At 40.5% G+C, this 20,844-nt stretch overlaps 1 protein-coding gene across 1 annotated transcript in view; it reads right to left on the bottom strand.

The window, feature by feature from the left end:
• csmd3b (CUB and Sushi multiple domains 3b) overlaps positions 1–20,844 on the bottom strand; it is a gene marked incomplete at both ends in the record, with an annotated part of 347,168 nt that overhangs the window by 35,551 nt on the left and 290,773 nt on the right. The window contains 15 exons of the mRNA XM_083899904.1: positions 67–180; positions 1,109–1,189; positions 5,552–5,697; positions 9,570–9,747; positions 11,052–11,240; positions 12,788–12,997; positions 13,567–13,683; positions 14,247–14,316; positions 14,854–14,972; positions 15,078–15,182; positions 17,322–17,418; positions 17,826–17,950; positions 18,630–18,833; positions 19,343–19,438; positions 19,501–19,614. Coding sequence (XP_083756030.1) covers positions 67–180; positions 1,109–1,189; positions 5,552–5,697; positions 9,570–9,747; positions 11,052–11,240; positions 12,788–12,997; positions 13,567–13,683; positions 14,247–14,316; positions 14,854–14,972; positions 15,078–15,182; positions 17,322–17,418; positions 17,826–17,950; positions 18,630–18,833; positions 19,343–19,438; positions 19,501–19,614 — 1,965 coding nt within the window. The remainder of the gene's footprint in view (positions 1–66; positions 181–1,108; positions 1,190–5,551; positions 5,698–9,569; positions 9,748–11,051; positions 11,241–12,787; positions 12,998–13,566; positions 13,684–14,246; positions 14,317–14,853; positions 14,973–15,077; positions 15,183–17,321; positions 17,419–17,825; positions 17,951–18,629; positions 18,834–19,342; positions 19,439–19,500; positions 19,615–20,844) is intronic.

Genomic DNA, 20,844 nt, shown 5'->3' with positions numbered 1-20,844 from the left:
GAATGACCACCAAGTTTCCCCATCAGTTTTTTTTTTTTTATAAAGTAAAGACAAATGTACACACACCTTGACATGCTGGGGGTGCTGCGTCCATTTGTAGTCTTTCCCCAAGGCGGCAGGTCAGAACATCGCTGCCGACCAATGAGAATCCAGGTTGGCATCTGTACCTGATGATGTCACCTGGAGGCACACAATCATTATTTAGTCACTGCATTTAAGTACAAATGTGTTGCCCTCTACTATAAAGCATATTATGCTACACTTGTGAATTGTCCTACTGCACTTTCTTCGTTGTCCTATATTCTGAATCCCTCAATGAGTCGCTCTTTGCCCTTGAATTGCCCCACTGGGATAAATAAAGTTTTCTGAATGAATGAATTCTCGAGAAAACTATTAGTTATTTAAAGCAGAACTATGCAGGCAGGTTTTTTACTCTAATTTGACAGCGTCAGAGTCATTGTAATATCTTGTTGTGGGGAGACTGGGGGCTGTCTGACACACACACACAAGCCAGGTACCAGCTCTAATCTGAAGGCAACACTACTGTTATTATAGACGTTCATCATGGCAGAGCCAGTGAAAAATAAGCAGAGAAAACCGCTGTCGGAGGAAGCGCGGAAGAGGAAACGACAAAGCGAGGGGCCACACACAAGAAAAAAACTCTGACAGCAAAAACGGATTCTCCACGTCTTGTGGTCTAGTGAAAACAAATGCACATGGCCAGGAGAGTGGTGAGTTTTAATGACAGTGAGGATAAAGCGATAGACAATGAAAAATAAGGACTCCAAAACTGTAGGGGGAGCTCCGCAGAGAATAAGCCAACAGACTTGGATCGTTCTGCTTTAACTCTAGAAAGCCAGTTCCACGTTGATCAAACATAGCTGATAATACACTTGAATACACTTATAATACAATAATACAATCATATACAATCATTAGAACATTTCCCTCAGTGATATTTACAGTGTATATAGGTAAAAACATTTCATAACACAAGTACATAACAACTAGGTTTCTTAAGTGTGAACTTCATCATTCCTCTCATCCTATGGCGAATGGAAAGTACACCTCTTTCATCAAACTGACATACGTCAGACGGACAACTCACCTATCTCCAGCTCGCCGTCCTCCATCAGTATGTCAGCGTTGGGCACTTCTGGAGGAGGCTGGCAAACCCTTAATTGGTAAGCTGAGAGAAACAAAGAGAGGGACAATATGTAAGAGTTTGTGAAGGGAAATGCTGCAGAGTCGCTCAACCTAAACTGGGCTGTCAAGAGAGGCAAAACATTTTTGAGACAATTTTTTTCGGTTGTTTGTAAAAATCTGTATTCAGTGTGAACGCCTTAAACGCATTAACCCCAGACTGTTGCAGTGAGAAATCCTCAGTGACTCAAATAATGACATAAACCCAGTGTCTGTTTATTTTTACTCTGTTTAATCTCGTTTGTCTCAGTTTGACTTCACTTTTTCTTTTTCTTTTTCTTTTTTCCTCTCAGCTAGTCTGGTCACCAAAGCATGAGATCAACAAACGGACCAGATTCCACAGACACAGCACTGCCTTGAATCATAAAAAGCAACTGAATTCACAACCACTGAGCTGAAGGCTGCAATCAATATGACTGCATGACCATAGATCACTCACTAACAGAGGAAGAGGGAGCGCGAGAGGAGGGACTGAGGGCGAGGGAGACAAAAAAAGGCTGAGGGCTGTAAGTCAGGATGAAATTGACTATGAAAATGAGACCTGCCAATAGTCTCTGCTGCTCTCATGCATATCAAAGCCCTCTAGTCTGTGTGTCTGACCATGTGTGTGTGTGTGTGTGTGTGTATGTCCATGTGTGTACACTAATGTCTGTGCTTCTGTGTGTGAGACGAGAGGATCACGGTGAGCAGTCATTGATCTCACTAAGCTCTGAGAGCATTTCTTTCTTTTCTTTTTTTTTTAAAAATAGCTACTTCCACATTCGTGTCACATCACCCCCCCTCCCTCCTCAGTCTCCATGTCCATGACAACATCATCTGCCACTGGATGGCCCTCTCCACTGCAACGGGAGCACACTGGTATTCAGGAGCTTGACCCAGAGGTAAATAAAAAGACATTGGCTTTGATAAACATCCCCAGACATTAGACAGATGTTTCCTTTGGGCTTCGTTTGACATTTGAAACCAAAGCTGCACTTAAGCAGCTGCTGCAGAGACAAACTGTGGCAATCTGCATCACTTTCTCGGTGCCCTTCAGTGACACTGGCCCTTATCGAGAGAATCTATCAGGAGCCGGTGTCAGCCCGCTGTGGCATCAACCAGTGGAGCTGCCATTTCGAACACTTGAGCTCAGTATTGTGGCCAGTGTGAAGTAGTTTGTTTGTTTTTGAACTAGAAAAGATGACATCTGGAAGAGTGGGGGGTGGGCCTGACTGACAGCTCGCCCACTGCACATTAACTTACACCTGTATTCACTGTTACTAGCCGTCAATCATATGTCGTCCATGCTTTCCTCTAAATACAACCATCGGTTACGAAATTGACATCATGCTGCACTGATTAAGTCCTCAGAAAATGTTAATTATAAACAAAGTAGAGCTGCACATTCATCCATTGTCTACTGCTTTATCCTCCACATGAGGGCTGATGGTGTCAGAGGCAAGGTACACCCCAGACATACAGTATAGAGACTAATAATTATTCACTATGTGCAATTTAGGAGTGTTCAATTAACCTCTGCATGTTTTTGGACATGTGAGAGGAGACCTGAGAACCCAGAGACAACCCATGCACACACACACAGGGAGGACATAGAAAGGTAAGGGTGGGACTCGCCAGAGACACCATCCATCCATCTTCTACCACTTTATCTTCCACATGAGGGTCACGGTCTCAGCTGATATTGGGTGAAAGGCAGGGTCACACCCTGGACAGTTCGCCAGTCCATCACAGGGCCACATGTAGAGACAAACAACCATTCAACCATCCACTCTCATACCTACAGTCACTTTAGAGTGTCCAATTTAGACTAATCCCCATATTGCATGTTTTTGGAAGGAAGCCGGGGAAAACCCACACACACACACATGGTGAGAACATGCAAACTCAATGCAGAAAGGCCCTTGTTCTTAACCACCACAACAGCTTTGTGCCCGCCAGAAATACCACGACGCGATATTATCACGATACTTAAGTCACAATACGATATTATCACGATATTGCGATATTCTGAGTATATACACAATCATATATTGCGATACACTCACACAGCAGCAGCTCTAGTGAGAGCACCATCTAGTGGGCTGAAACGTCAATTGATTTTTTTTAATGCTAATTCCCAATTTTCTTTTTTTTTATTATTTAAAAAAAATAAATAAATAATAATATGCTTAAAAAATAGATAAAGTACTTGGAGTCTAAAAAGCGATATATCGCCACACAGAAATCCTGTGACATTTCACTGTAAAAGATACTGCAATTTGATGAATATAACATTGGTGACAGATCAGGATTATGATGAAATTCTGATCTCGCTCTTCTTGTGTCCATCATTTGACAGACGGAAACAATGATCAGTCATGCCAATTATGACAAATATCTCAATCGCAATATCCGTCAAATTGATAACAATATGATTTTAATCGTCTATGATCAGGTGGTGTATATCCTTTCTGCATTTATTAAACTAAGACTTGTGGCTTCCAAATCCTTCCTGCTTACATTGCGGAAAACAATAACTCCCTCTTGCTTATCTTTCTTGTTTTTGGTATTTCCTTTTTCACTCTCTCTGCTGTCTAATAAACCTGAAGTGACAAAACAATGCTAACAACCACTGCCATACATCCCGTCTCCACTGACAACTCGCTGCTGTACATCCTCCTCCTATAAATATAGAGCACAAATTGAAAACACACTTGAATCCATCACGTGGTGCTGTTCCTGTGAGAGTGTGACAGCTGACAGTTAAAAACCTGCGAACAGACATTCATTAACCACGCGTCATGTGTCTGAAACAGAGAAGCCTGCTCAGAAATAAACCATGACATGTTCACTAAAAAGCCATGAGCAGAAACTTTTGGGGGAAAAAAAAAATATACACTTCAAAAAAGTGGCACAGTATACATGTTTACATGGAACGCTGGAGGAAAGTTAGACTCATTAAAAATCTTTCTGTCAAATTAAACCTTCCAAAAAAAATAGAAACTTTTCAGGCTTTCCACTGACATGGATGAGTAATGTACTTGATTAAAAAGTGCATTATGATACCTGTCATATTAAATATAGCATTTTCCTTCCTTTTGATCCTATGTAACAAATTGAAAAATAATAATAATAATTATTTTTTCTGACATTAACTCACAAACCAATTAATTTAAAGGTTATGCAGGTTCATTTATTTGAAATAATACGCTGAATGTGGTCATGCGATCCTTTAATCCTTCAAGCCATAACAGAAGAAAAAAAACACATTTTAACAACAGCGGTGGAAAAAGTTAAGCGTCTCCAGGCTGAAGTTTGCAGGCTGAGGGGCAAACCAAGAAGAAAAACAACTGCGGGATGTTTTTATCTGATACGCTGAGAACGACGGGTGATGTAAGTGCACTGAAGGACCACGGCTAAAGAAGAAGTGAAAAGTTTTGCCAAAAAGAAAACACAACAAAACTATATAACCTCCCTCCCAGGCAAAAAAAAAAGACTCCCGCTAATGAATATGCCTCAGCAAATGAATAGATTGCTTGCATGTCGCCAATAAAAAGGACATTTTGTCATGAGCTCATACAGTTCCTCTTGATGCCTGAAAGTGAAGGTAATGAACATATTTCATTTTAATCTGACAGCAACGGGAATCTCTGTTTAACTCAACAATGACGACAGGACGGGGTCAATGTTCAAGTTCTAAAAGACTAACTTTAAAGTGGCTGAAAAGAGAAATGTATTCGAGTTTTCAGTGATTCGTGAAACACTTCATTCAACATCACCCATTCAACACACGTGGCCTTGGTTTACTTATATGACTTATATGAAATATAAATTATATGAATCACTGAGGTCAACAACTATTGCAGTATTTCGTTGGTAAAGAAAATGGTCTACACGTCAAACAACTTCAGTACTATTGACGAAATTGCACAATAGCGTAAATAGTGGAATTAAAAAACGTGTCTAATTACGCTCCAAAAAGCAGGTGTTGACAACAGTCGGAGTATAAAGCAGACAGTAATCCACAGATGTCCTTGCTACATTGCCATGATAGTAAAACAGCCGACAGAACCACTGTGACTAAAATAGTATTAGTGTGGTGGGATGTGACAAAGGCACAGGCTTTGATCAGGAAAGCGTAAAAAGTTCCAGTGAAAGACCAAACGTCATGAGTCAGAGGGACTGGGAGGAAGCTGCTTAATGAGGACGGAGTCAAAGACGAGCTAACACATCACACACACACTCATGCCATCGCTGCGGCGACGGCTAATCACAAGCGTTTAAGTTTTTACCAAAGTGCAGCTTAATGAGATCGGCATGTGTATCGATGTGTTGACCTCATAGAAGAAGAGGGTGATTGTGGTCTTACCATGGTAACTCAAGACAAAGAAACCTGCTCCGGAGAAGTCAGAGTGGAACTTGATGAGGATGATGTTGGAGGTCGAGTAAACAGACTCCAAAGCTGTGTTTCCACTAAACTGGCCGATCTGAGGAGAGGATTGATCGGGACCGTCCCTGTGGAGAAAGAAAGGAGGAAAGTTGTTTTATAAAAGGACACTAAAGAGCCACAAACACATCTTTCTTTACAGAACAAGCAAAAAAGGCAGCGGCAATTTGAATACATCCTTGCAGCCATTTGTGACATTTAAACAGCTATTTGTGATCGGCAAATGGCTTCTCGGAGGCTTCGAAACAAAAGATAGAGAGAGACTTGACATTATTTGTGAGATAAAACCTGGAGCTGCGCTATTAACTGCCAGTGGAAACGGACATTGTATGAGAAAGTGCCCAGAGTGACTTTGCATTAATCTTCCTTTTCAAAACCATTTTTCTTCAATGTCTGTAAAGCTGATTTAGGCATTTAAACATCCACAAACTGTGCTTCAAACAAACACCAGCAGGATATTTTGATGGCTACTTTGATGGGTGCACAAAATTTGTAAAAGATTGATTGCGCTGTCATGAGATCATAAGGACAAAAAATATCAATCCCAGAGCCAAATTTAACGTGGACCTTTGGCTATGTGTTTGTCGCTAACATCGGGCCTGGCATTCATGAAAAGTTTCACAATTACAGGCAGGAAGTGATCCATCAAATAGCAGGTTGGGCTCTCAGTGCAATGTCATGAGCATATTTCACCTTTAATGACAACACCACCAGCTGTCAGACTGGAACTAACCAATAGAGGCTCATTATCAGTGATTAAAAAGCATCATCATGAAGTTAAATGAAATGATTATTTCCTGCTGTTAAGTGTTTTTAGATGAGGCCAATTATACCTGTCAGGTTATGTAAAGAATTATCCCCAGTGATGATAGGGTGCCTCAGATTCGGAGTCATCCGACGAGTTGAAACCGTCGCTTTTCCTCCGACGAGGCTCACACTCACTGACATTGGTGAGTGTGTTATTACTGCAGCACAGCACAGCACAGGAAGGACTGTGCTGCGTGAGGCAACAAAATGGAAGCAAACATCTGTGACATGTATGATAATTCTTATGATTAACTGCAGTCGTGAGCTTCCCAGTATGAGACCAATTAGCAGACTTAACTGACTGTCAGGCTGGCTGGCTCTGGACTGAGAAGACCGCTGTGAAAATCGCACCTTTACCGCTGACACTGGGCTCTCTGCAGGAAGCCAGCATTGTGGCAGCGAGCGTGTGAGCTTTTCAGTGTGTGTCTGTGCGAGATTGTCGTCGTCTGCCTCCGTGCGACTTCAGCAGTTTTGCCGACTTTTCCCGAAACTGACAGCGGGGTCAGGGCCACGCTGCGAGACCAATTCATGGAACTCACAGAATTGGCTGAGGGTGGACAGCACATGGCTCAACGCTGTCGAGGCGGTTGGCATGAAAAAGACTAAATGGATTTTTGAGTTCTGAGGAACAGTCACACACTAAGGGCTTCTGTGATTAAAGACCCTCATATTTGCGACTAACTCAGTCTCACTTTAGTAATACAGTTTACTTTCAAATGTAAACAGTTCTGTATTAAAAACCGCAAGATTGATGTTTTTTGACATCTTTTCATGACTTTTCATCTACTTTACCTTTTTCTGGGGCAAATCCCCCATGAAACATCAGAATGAAGAAATAAATATTTTGGTACTAAGAGCGAGCCAGTTCTGCCCACAGAGCAATGCACAAGGGAACAAACCAAGTCAACAAGAAAACATTTCCCATGAGTCAACGCTGCTACCTGACATCATCAAATTAGGTCTTTTGTTAATTAGTCCCCCAACTCGTATAGATCACACTCATTTAAACACACAAAGATAAGTCTCTGGGTTTCTTACTTTGAGGGCATGAGTATATTCAAATATTACGTAATATTTAATGTGTCCTGATGCTGATTTTGATTCCACTGTAATTTGTTATTATTATCTTTATTGTTATTTGAAGTCTGTGTGATTCTGTGTCTACAGAGGTAAGACCCCCCCCCCCCCTCCCCTCCCCCTGCTGGGATGCATATATTGTGCTGTTCAAGGGTTATTGAACAATGAAGCATCTTGCCCAGGGGCGTGCACAGACATTTGGAAGGGCAGGGGTGAAAATGGAAAGGGCATCTACTGCAAAAAAGAAAAGGGAACCTACTGTGCACCTGTGGGGCAGACACCAGCAGTCCGCTTTAGGCAGACGTGTTCAGAGTGTGACCTGGGGCCAAAGGCAGCATAGCCCTGGGGACTTAGGACCTCTATATGGACCTCCAAGTCCTTCAAGTTGGCACTTTTTAACCCTTTAACACCAAACCTTTTTTTGTTGTTGCTTATTTTAACCATAAAAGGACCAGAAAATGTCCTGCAACTAAGTGCTTTTGGTCTTTTTTTTCCAGAATAACATCTCTCTTGCAGTTATTTACAATTTACTTCATGATAAAATACTGTTTTGACAATTCAAAAAGGTGTATTTAGAAAAAACACTGCAGTTGTACACAAACAACATATTTTATGTGTTAAATTTGGAATTTAAACAGTATAAAACATAGTTAAAATAGCATTTGTTTGAGTCTCTCAATATTTCTTTGACTCAAACTGCAAAAAAAACGTGTGACTTCAGCGATACGCTCGGTGTTAAAGGGTCAAAGTGTTGTGTCTTTGAAGACGTGCAGGGGTATGTTCTATATACGTAGCAGTGAATGTCATTTCCTCTAAGGACACCCTTTGTGACACTGTCATGTAAGGACAGTGGGGAAATTCATAACAGCAGCCTTTTTGATTGGAAGGGCACCCATAGGAAACAGAGCTACAAGGACATGTTATAGGGCACTGCATCACATCAGGTTACTTTAGCGTGCGTCTCGTGACTCAAGAGGACACTTTGCCACCTGGGAACCTGAAGCAGCAGCAGCAGCAGCCTCCCTGCATCCCTGTAAGCCCCCATGAGCGCCTTCATGCAGCTTGTCTCATAATTGCCAGACTAATGAACGTTTAACATTCATGGGTTTTTACAACATTGTCCATAAATATCTGTGATGAAATGGCGGAGGTATCTTAATTCCTTGTGTGTTTTGAGTGAGTGAGAGGCCTTTTTGGAATGCGTCTTACTCTTTCATTGACATTGACATTTTCAAAAAGATATGCAGAAATAACTCTGATTTCTCCGCGAGCTGTGGGAACAGTCGAACCTCAAGATGAAAGGCGGATATCGTAACACGCGTATAAGTCGAAGGCAGACATTCTCCTGTGCTGGTCTGGCGTGTGTACACCAGATGATGCATGCTGCTATCTATTTATAGGAAATAGACTTTAGCTATAGAAAATTTCAACCGTAGGAAAAGCCTCTCTATTAGTCTCACTATCTGCCACCACCTTGTACCTGCAGATAACCATGTTACATGCTATCTGAGCACCATTTAAACACCTGCATTGACAAAATGCCTGCTGTTGCCAATGGCTGCTCTCCTCTGGAAGAATAACGAAGAGAGCGGTCAAGGCTGGGCAGGTAGGGAGAGAAAGACGCATTGTGTTTTCCATATACGACTAAGTGGGACTTGTGTGAGAAGCAGAGGGAGTGAGAGAAAGATTTAGAGCTAAAGGGAGACGGGGAAAAAAACATGACAAGAAGAAAATTATGTCAGAGTAACTTTATATTCAAGGATAAATGTCTGCAGTCATGGTAACCCTTGCAGGAATTCTCCAATTAGTGGCCAACTCTGAGAAGATGTTAAAGAGCATGAAGCCCTGTGAGACAGAGAAAGTGTGTGTGTGTGTGTGTGTAACAGACATCCTCATAATATGAGGATCAAATTAAGTGGCCAGTAAATGTCAGTCAAATAAAAATGAATCGTGTTTAGTGAACTAAAGCTTGTTTGAGCAGAAGTTGATGCGAGTGGCGCATGGTGCCATCAAGAGAGTAAAGAAACAAGGAAACCAACAAATAAATAACACCTACCAGACAGTGATGTAGTCATATATAGGCTCGGTGCTCAGGACAGTAAAGTTGATATAAATCCCATGTCCAGGAGGAACTCTCACACTCCACACACAGTCTTGGAAGTTGGGGTATTCCTCAGGGTGACCGGGGGAGTAAATGGTTCCATTTAATGAAGTAATGTTACCACCACAGAGAGCTGTGAGATAGAACGTTAACAGAATTACTTTTAATAAATTACCAGCAAATTAGTATTACCATTGTGAAGCTTCAGTAATTGTCTGGATGACTGAGAAAGGACATGATTATCAGTCATGTAATAACACCTTAACTCCGTTAATAAATTGTCATTACAGTTTTATTGCACTTCTGCAGCGCAGAGGATTCCTTGGGAGTGTCTGTGTTGCTCATCGGTGATACAATCTCACTACTGCTGAGAGCTATAAAACCAAATAGAGTTTACAGTTTTTTAAAGCGAGGCTCCTTGAATAAGTATTAACATTTTACAATCTAGCCTTAAAATTAAAAAAAAAAGAGAATCATAGTTTGAATGAATGTGCAGTAACTGGCCATTACATTAGACTAATATCATTTCAGGATGCAATTTTCCCTCCGCACACTTTGCTGGAAATGTATGACGTGCAGCAACATGCCTGCCACCTTTGTAATTACCTGCAGATTTATTTTATACATCTTTTTATGGTAATGCAGTTTCTCCCGATTCGATCAAGTGAAAAACAATTTCATTTTATTCAATGGAGTTGTGCTTGAAAGTGCAAAAAACAGTCTCTCTAATTTACAACAATCAAATCTAAAGTAATTAACCTTCAGAGGAAACACTCAGGAGTCTGCTGTGCTTACTTTGACGATTGTGGTAAGAAGAAAAGAAAAAAACTAAGTAAGTAAAACTAGGAGACTGAATTATAATTTAAAAATGAGTCACAAAACCAATGATATGATACATTACGAATAAACTTACAATTACATGTTATTAAAAGCAATACACGGTACATACTGCAAAACATGAAAAGGGAGAAGTGTCACGTGGACCTCTATATGGACCTCCACACATTATTGTTATAAGTTCAAGTTGTCACTTTTTAACCCTTGAATACATAACCTTCAAAATGTCTGCCTTTTTTTTGCTTATTTTAAACATAAAGGGACCAAAATATGCCCTGTAATTAAGTGTTTTGGCCATTTTTGTCCAGAATAATCTCTAATATCTGGCAAAAATATGACGATACTTTAATCAGAGTCAGAAAAGCAATGATATGATACACCACAACTAAAACCAACAAACTTACAATAACATGTTATCAAAAGCAATATATGGGTATACACTCTGTCTATATACTATACATAAATGCATAATTTATGAAGATAAGACCTTGTTACATGACCTTGCCAGAACATAGCAGTGTTTTTTTGCCTCTAGCTGTAAAAATGAAGAAACAACCCAGATCAAGGTTACACACATGATAACATGATAATCTCAATTACCTTCACATCGTGGCAGCGCGTGGTTCCAGTTCCTGCTGATTCCGTGTAAACATGTGAGTGAAGCCTCTCCGATCAGAGAGTAACCGGGCAAACACTCAAACGACACCGTCATCCCGACACTGAAATCGGTGCCAATTACGATTCCATTCCGAAACGGCCGAGGGTCTGGGCAACTCTGGAGCTGATAGGCTACGGGAGAAAAGATAAACCACTCCAATATCAGTTTGGGCAAAATGGAAACAATACAGGAATCGTTTAATAGTTAAATGGCCGAGATCAGTAAATAGATGTGTGCAATTTTCACTTCATTGTTCTCTGCTGCTTTTCTGCTAAACTAAAATGAAGTCGGTCATAGGTCTGCAAAAAATGCAGGAACACTAACGCTGAATTATAATGTTTTTTTCAGTGTGAAGTCAAATCTATATATATGTACATATATACACACTTAAAATTCAGACCCAGAGCAGTAGCCACCAGTACAATATATAGTTTTAATCTGCAAATGGACGACACGCTGGACAAAATTGCAAACTCATTTAAATGTTCCGTCTATTAAAAGCAATTCATCAGGGCTAATTTTCAGAAGGCTAATGTCTAATTCCTCGGTAAAGTGTCCTTAAGAGCGCTGCGACCTAAGAAAACAAATAAACAAAAACATGAGAAAATTAAGAACATTATTTTACCAATATTAAAAACACATTTGTTGGAAATACTCATTACACAATCCTGCGGGCAAACGTATTAAACGGACGTAGACGTTCTCCAGCTCTTTTGCGCGCGTTAAGTCTTCACGTACAGCATGTTTTCTTGCTCTCCGGTGCGTTAAGTGTGTTGAGCTCGACTGTAAACTGCAGATGAATATGTTAAATTAACCTGAAATGTGAAACGCTGAGGAGACGGAATATCATTGAGTTTGCATGACTTATTGACAAAAATATATTGATATTCCTGCTGTTATGGAACATTTTTAAAAATTGTGCTGCTCTCAAGAGATCATGGACGTAACCTTGTGTTTTGAAAGGTGAAGCCAAAGAATTAGAATGGAAGAAGCAGTTAACCACTAGGGCGAGACTCCACTAAAAACCTCCATTTGACAAAATCTCTGGGAAAATGAGTCTATTTCTCACTTGATTTATAATGTGAGTAAACATTTCCCCAAGTTCAAGGTCTAAATTGCTATTTTTTTAGCTCTGCTTCAACAGAATATGATGTCAGCTTTATAAATGATGTCCCCATTTAGAGGAAAATAAAAGGTAAGGCCTCATCTCAAGGCTTCTAGTGCATTTCTATGTCTATATGTGAAATAAAGAGTATCATTCATGAGCCACTGTCATTTTCACATTCATAGAAATACCTGGAAAAAATGAGTCATTAAATAATAATAATAAAAAACAGACTGCTCAAAAACCTTGTTTGTGTTTCACATAATAAATATAAAAATCATCTTGTCACTGCAGTTTTGAGGACCTGCATGTGTCCTGTAATTTCTGACAAGTGCATTATAAATAAAGTGTTATTTTTGTCTAAAGAAGTGGGTGATTTTGATGTCGGCCACTGCTGAGAATTTCAGTGGCAGTTAAGACAGTTGTAGAAATGTAATGACAATAGTACGATTAGCTTTTGATTTCCCCCGTTAAGTAAGAACCACTGTCAGATGTCAGCACTTGTTTTCTTTTGCTTAGAAAATCAGAGCGAAAACAAGATGTCGGCGAGGAACTTGTCAAGACAACACGTACCTTGATAAGTGATGTGAAAGCCCGGCTTGTTCTGTGAGTAGTCACTGTGGAAGAAAAAGCTGGTCTGGTGGGTGGTGCTGAACAGAGGTTTGGGAATGGTCGGACCACTGAAGCGGTCAATGACTGAGCCGGTTTCCAGCGTTCCACTGCGGATCTCTAAGTAATCATGGATTGCTTCAGTGGAGAAGTTCAAGAACTGAAGATGGATGCCTGGGAGGAACACACAGTTTGTGACACTGTAAGCAACAAAGCCTGACTGACACAGAAGCCAGTAATAAAAACAAATGCGCCAAAGCTTTTCATGTTCTTGTGCAATAACTCCATAATAACATTTTCAGCGTATAAGGTGCCGAGCCAGACTTCTGTAAGACTTTAAGACTTAGTTATAGCTTTGAGAAAATATGGCCCGTGATGGGAGAGTCTGACAGTTCAGAGAGAGAGAGCTGCGTGAAAACATGCCTTTGGCCGAACGGTTGCTATGCAACGACAATAGATGCCATACACTGCAAGGCAAGCTACAAGATGAGAAAAGAGTCAGACATAAAACACGATAAAAATGTGTCTCAATATTAGCTGAACATTTCAGGGATGGAGAGATCAGTTTGGATCATTTGTCATGTATGGGGGGGACTTCAAGCTAGCCTGCCTACTGCAGCTTTAACTAAAATATATTTCTAGGAGCTTCACTCATAAACATAAATAAATATAGGTTAAAAGAGAAAAAGAAAACAGAACAGTACACGTTTATGCTCAAGTCTAAGTTGACAGTGTTTTCTTACCAAAGCCGACAGGTAAGTTGACTGTCCATGTGCAGTCTAATCCACTGGGGTAGTTGCCGGGGTAACCAGGACTTAGAATAACTCCACTTACATCTGTCATGGACCCACCACAATGGGCTGTAGTCACACAAACAAAACAAAAAGAGAACAAGAAGGTGGTTCAGTGTTGAAAGCAACATGTCAACAGCTCTGACCTCACTGAGCACAGCAGACACGCCGCTCCTCCTCCTAAGACATTGCTGCTGACTGTTCACTAGAATCCCTCTGACCTGACATTGTGCATAGTTTCAAACACAACATTAATATTCTGAATCTTTAATAAACATTCTTGTTGAATAAATTAGCATTGTGCAAGGAGATAATATATTATGTCCAGGGCTTGTTTGCCTGTGTGCATGCTGAGGCTTTGGCACACTCTGTGTGTTTATGGCAGAGACTTTCTTAACTTTGCTTCACTTTAAAAGCCTAATTATATTCCGTGCAGAATACTAAGTAATCAGCTCATCACAGAAGAGTAAATTGATCAAACAGCTCATTTTCCACAGAGTCAGAGAAGGCAATAGAGAGGGTGCTTGGATCCTTTCTGCAGCAATGACGTTTTGCATGTATCTCACTATATCCAGGCCAATTAACTAATTTGTATACATCTATGTGTACATATACTGCATGAGAATACCTACCAAGACACAGTGGTACGGGGTAGTTCCATCTTCTAACTGGCCCGGGCATGCAGGTGATGTGTGCATTGCCCTAGAAATGGAAAAACAACCACAGTGTATCATCACAGTAGGGAAGTCACCACAGTTTGGCCCTTAACAATAAATTCAAGCTTTGCACTAACTGCGCGAACTGTGCCACACTTCAACACTGCAGCGCCGTGCATTAACCAAGACCAAAAAATGTGAGCCTTAATTAGAGCTGTGGCGCACAGTGCACAGAAACTGGGCAGATCACAACAGAGGCATCCATTATTCAGCAGTATCAGAGTGATATGTTTAGTTAGAGCTGGGAAAACCATCTAAGAATGGGGTTTCCCTCTGATTCACAGATTAAATAGTACTAAATTTGTGCAGCCAGGGGATAAAAAAAACAAAAAAAAACAACACAGTTAATGGCAGCACATCACAGAAGCTGAGCAGCCTTTAATAATTTTGCATACATATCTGGCAGTCGGTTTGCATTAAACAAGCGCTGTAGCTATCCTTCAGTTCCTCTTAATCCCTACATGGCTGTTATGAACACGTCCTGAAGGACATACTGTGAATATACTATACGTTGTGTTCGTACCTGAAGGGAGTATCCTTGTTCACAAGAAAACTGCACAACATCTCCGACCATAAATCTGTCCCCTTGTCTAATTCCATAGTTTGGAGTCTGGGGCTCTGGGCATGATTCCAAACCAATTGCTGATTAAAAAGAAAAAAAAAAAGTTACAGAAACGTTATTCATTATTACTTATGTAGTCCATAGGAGACAGAGATAGTGCAAGTCTTGAAGATAAAATATGTCACCGGTGTATTCCAGGTGAAAACCTGCAGCTGAGACACTAATATCAGAGTTGAAGCTGAGATAGAGGTTGTTAGATGTGCTGTTCAGGAGAGGGGGGATGGTGGTGCCTGGAAGCAGAAGAAATAAAAGAGGCAGAGAGAGGGAGAGAGAGGGAGAGAAAGCAATAGAGGACAATGATCAACTTTTTTCATTATGTGACCGCAAACGAGACATCAAAGGCCTCCCAAACATACATTTGGACTTTTTCTGTTTTGTTTTTGAACCGTTCTCCGAGGAAGGAGAAGGGAATACATTTTCATTTGAGACATCTGTTGGGTTTGAAAGCACTTTTCAAATGTTGGCTTGACCTACTTAGTATGGTGAGGGAAAGTGCAAAGTAAAACTGCAGCACTGCAGCACACTGAAGCAAAGCTGGCACAGAGCAACAGGGTGATTTTGTCAGGGCCCCTCCCACTGCTGTGTACTTAAGCATTAAGGAATATTAACCCGCTCAATATCCGTATCATTTACAAATGGAAATCTTGGCTTCCTCCGAGATGCAGCAGCGATAACATTAACATCTGAAATGACCTTGTAACAGTTTCCCTTCCAGGTTCCAGCAAAACATGAGAAAACACAGCAAAAACAAATACAGCAAAATACTTTGTTTGGATTTACATGTTTGTTTTTGCTGAGGTCTGTTACACGAACATCCCTCTGAACGAGCAGATAATTAGACCAATGAATATGATCGGCTGCCTGTTGTATAGGGAATTAATTAGCAGTTCCTGAACAGTCTGCGGCCGCCTGCTGCTTCTGCTCACATCCCAGAAGAAATCTCATTCATTATCGTGACAGAAAATAAAAAAAAGAAAGAAAAATCCTTAATAATCAATGAGAAAAGACGATTAATACTTAACAGCATGTATCTATAACAGCTCATTTTGGATGTACGACAGTATTCATTAAGAGTTGTAATTAACGCCGCAAAAGCAATTTTTCATTGAGCCTGCATGTATTTACACAGTGATTTTTATTTATTTATTTTAAATAGAGCAGGATTACTAGCATGGATTTCACTGCTGCCTCTTTAACATATTCTCTTATCTGCTCCGACATAGAGACGTCAAACCCCTCCATAGATTATTCAACACAACCAGCAGATAACCCAGTGACTTTGCCCCTCTTAAGGCAGTATTGGCATCCCCCAGAAGATGCTGACTCCTCATTTGGACAGCTGCTTCAATTAAACGAGTGACTGAATCCAGAGGAATGGTTCACCAAGGCTGAACGCATTTTTTTTGGCTGAAGATAAGTCGGTGGAGCACCGGCGCAGCGGTATTTGCAGAGGAATGGTCAGTGCGGACGTCCAGACACAGGCTAATGTGTGATTCTCAGTCATAGCTGAGAAGAATAATGTAAGTGCAGATATATTATAGCTGGATCTTTGCCCCCTAAAAACACACCACTCTTATACAATCGTAATTTCAGTAATCTTGAAGAAAGATACAACATTTTTGTGCTAAAGATAAAGGTTACGCTAACAGTGAGGCAACCTTGCTCTGAAAAAAGCCATAAAGTTTGATTCTGTGATGCTACTGTGCTTTATTGTAGCAATAAATCAACTCTTGCAATTATGTTTTATGCCTCTTATATCATTCTTTTATTGTTTATAATATCAAACATGCCCTGATTACCACAAGTCCAGAAAAAAATGCTCTGTATGTGAATGTTTTTATTGAAAAAAAGGGCTGCGCAGTAATTTTTTGGGAACACATTTAAATAATAATAATAATAATAATGATAAAAAAAGTTATTAACGTGTTTAACAGACCGTGATATAGGTTGCTAGGGAACTATCTGTCCCGAGAAGATAATCAGAGAGTATGAGAATCAATTATTTATGCAACAGAAACTTCTCATATGCCTTTAAGGATATCACAGATAAACAAGCAGGTGTCAGTGGGTGTGCACCTCTGCCCCTGCAGAGAGACACAGAATGGAGCCAATGTAGCTCTGACTGAGCTCTCAGCAGGGGGCGACACGTGCCAACAACTTGCATGTTTCACATTATGACGAATCTGGACGATGAAGTATTTAATCTGGATGTTATTTCCACTATGATTTGTATTCCTGAGTGCAGCATAGTCTTATATCTCTTTCTTGCTTACTTGCCAGTGTGTTTTGCCAATTTATATTTTGGTAAGATTGCCCGTGACGTGTGCAATGTTTTGAACAATTAAAAGAGGAAAAGAACAACTGTTTACCAGAATAGCTGCCAAGTCTTGGTGCATGGTTGTCAGCGCCATCGTAAAAATCCAAGGAGTCCCAGTTATGCTCCGTGGCAAAACTCACGACTTGTATCTGGAGAATGCGACAAAAAAAACAAGCGTATGTGGTCTGATAATTGCCATTAATATTCAATGAAACTGCAAAACAGGATCAGAAACAGGAAAAGTCACATGATTAATGTGATATACTGCAAATGCAGGGAAAGTTAAACGTTCCAAGGTGATTGTAATATCACAAACTGCATTTAATATCTGCAGCATCTTTGTCTTTGTCTGTGAGAGCAGTTTAGCTTGCATGCAATCAGGCATTATCTCTCCTGATTACATCCTTTCCAGTTATCTCTGTATGCTCCCTCTCCCACAAAGCATCCATCCATTCATTATTCTCATAGCATCTTATCTTTCCTGACATCCTGCCTGCTCAGCTTTTAAGTCAATGATACATAGGTCAGCCAGGAAGCGGCGTGTGACAGGTGCTACCTGTATTCCAGCCCCTTCTGGAACAGAGACTTTCCACACGCAGTTCTGGTTGTTGTCGTACGGCTCTGGATAGCCAGGTGACAGGATTGTCCCGCGACGAGAGGTCATCGCACCCCCACAGGGAACTGGGAGACAGAAGTGTGTTGACAAACAGAGCAGAAGAGAGCAGGAAATAGACGTTGAAACAACAAGAAAAAAAGACATAGGGGCTGTACCAACTGTTCCAAATGAAGAGGGGATGACCAGATAGTAGGAGTCCTGTGTACAGCTTTTGTGGCAAAATTGTATATCATTTTATACCAAGGATTTAGGTTCACTATGGGTTGTTTTTTTTTGTGCATGAATAAAGAGGAGGAAACAACAACACCATGAACTTGGTGACAGTGTCCCCCTTAAAATCAATTGGCCAATTGATCTGAATGATGGAATTAAACATAATATGAGCACAGCCCCAGTTTGTAAAAAGTAAGTTTCACCAAACATATTCATGGTTAAAGGCCAGAAAACAAATGCACTTTGTGGAAATGATGCAGAAATGTGCATCACTGCAGACGATTATACAGAGGGAAACAAAATTAGCTTGTTATCCCACATCTTGTGTGACCACAGATGCCGATCAGAGCCAGAGCTGATAAAAACCACATGGATTTCAGAGTCACTTAACCTGATAGTGAATGCTGATCAAACACATTCCCACTGGTCAAAAAATCCCCTTAAACCAAGGTTTTTCCACTACTGGGAATTTGGTATTGGTTAATTAAGCCTCCCATGATGTTACTGCATTACTCCGTTCTTTTCATTCACCTATACATGTTGGCAGGGTGTCATTCCACTGCGCCAGGTTGTCTGGGACACTCTCGCACCGTATGGCAGTGGAGCCGTGCAGGACGTAACCAGGGTTGCACTCAAACTGCACCAAGGAGCCGGCGGCAAAATCGTTGCCGATGCGTTTCCCAAAACGTGGCTCGGGGACTGAGCTGCATTGGGTGGAGCTGGTCCTGGGTACAGCTGAACGTAAAGGAAAGATGTCAAGTGTTAATATTTTTGCTTTTGTTTCCTCTAAGTATCGCTTGTCTGATTTAACTGTGTGATGAAGTGGCATTTTATAAATAATGACTTCATTCCAAAGCCCTAGCAAATTTAAGACAACTTAGCTTTTTTCATATCAAGGGCCATTTCTTAGCTTTTATAACATCCTTTGTGAGCCATATTTAATTATTGATCTTTTCCATCCCTTCAAATTTAATGAGAATTAACCACCTTGAATCACAAAACCCTGCTGCTGTTAAGTGGCGTTTTGTAAGAGAAACCTTAAACATGAAGAGTAGAAGGCTGTTCTATAAAACCACCAACATGCAAAAAGCCTATTTATGTGACTGAACGTAGCTGGCTTTAATTGCAATAGCTACAGTGATTCAGCAAAATACATATATATATATAAATATGTAAGTGCTACAACTGCAACATTTACCGATAATTATGATACTTAAAAAATAACATAGACATTTTTTTCTGACCTTGGTAGACAAAGTGGAATCCCTTTGCAGTTTCTTGTCCAACTGTGGTAAACTTTATCGTGATCTGGTTTCCTGAGCTCAAAGGGAGGGACTCACCTAGAACGAGAGAGACAGTCAGAGAGTCCCATCCATCCACCCATCCATCCATCCATCCTTACCAGAGTGGGACCCAGAGAGTGAAGATAGCAGTGTGTTTTGTTGAGTGGGTCCATCATAAATCTCCACGACGTCATTCAGAGACGTCTGGAACAACACAAACTGACCAAACAAGACTGGAAAACACAAACGAGATGGGGGGGGGGAAAAAAGAAAGAAAAAAACAAAACAGAGATGATTTAACTCCACTTGAATGGCGGCAAATTATTATTCCATGCTACTCTCTTCTGCACCTGACCTTCCAATGATAAAATTAACCTGCGATAGCAAATTTAAATTGTATTAAGCTGCGGTGTCAACTTCTATTCGAAGAGAAATATCTGCATTGAATTAGATACCAGGACACGTAATAGTCCACATTCTCCCTTATTTTCACAATGCACCCGTCCACTTCATCCCCATAAGGTTTGACTGTGGTGCAGCAGCGTTCTCGGTTTGTGTTAAGATGATTTTTCTGTATTCATGAGTGTGTTTCAGGCAGGACGAGGCAGGTGAGGATGTCAGAAAGGCATGTAACGTAGCATGTCAAACCCTCGTCACAAGTAGAACTACAGCTGCGAGGACACTGATTATATTGTTTACAGTGGTTTTTAATCAATCTGCAAGAAAAGGAAAAAAAAAACAACATTGCACCATCAATTACACACTCGATTGCACATACAGTTGGTTTTCTTAGTGGAAGGTAAACAAAGAAAGACTGCTGTAGTGACCAGGTATTAAACCCAAGTCATCCATCCCATAGTTTGACAGTCTTTAGACATATAATACAGAATTTTAATGACGAGAGGCATTAGTGACCCACTGGTCACCTGAGACATGGGATATCCTTATCACAGTTCCCTCTGTTTTATGAAACCAAGAGAAAAAAACTGAACAAGAAAACGGTCTTTGTAACATTTTACACATTATAATTTGTGTTTTAGCATAAAAAGTCATTTATTTCAACCTCGGCGAAGCTCATTTACTTGCCTATGCACACGCAGGCACGCACGCACGCACACCACAACCTTTGCATCTGTCCCTCCTTTTCTATTCTCGTTGGTCTCAAAGGCTGAAATGGTGTCAAGAATTCAATCTGCACATTGCCAAGGATATTATGCTGATAGAAGGTCACCGATCGCTTTGTACAAGGATGTTTCTTTCTGTGGAATTCTTTTCAAGCGTGAGACACATTCTGCACAAAAGATGCCCTGTTTGTTTTCTGGGCAATGTCGTTGAATGTGAAAATAACACGAAATAAAGAAAAAAGAAAATGGTTTTTCCTTTGATTGACAGTGAACCTCCCCTGCAGGTGTTAACAAGAATATGACTTAGAAGCAAATTATTGAGGAGGAATCTAACCTTTT

Source organism: Microchirus variegatus (genome assembly GCF_963457635.1).
Source record: "Microchirus variegatus genome assembly, chromosome: 13".
Classification (NCBI taxonomy): domain Eukaryota; kingdom Metazoa; phylum Chordata; class Actinopteri; order Pleuronectiformes; family Soleidae; genus Microchirus; species Microchirus variegatus.
Note: the sequence above shows the minus strand (reverse complement) of the source record. Positions and strands in the feature narration are given on the sequence as shown.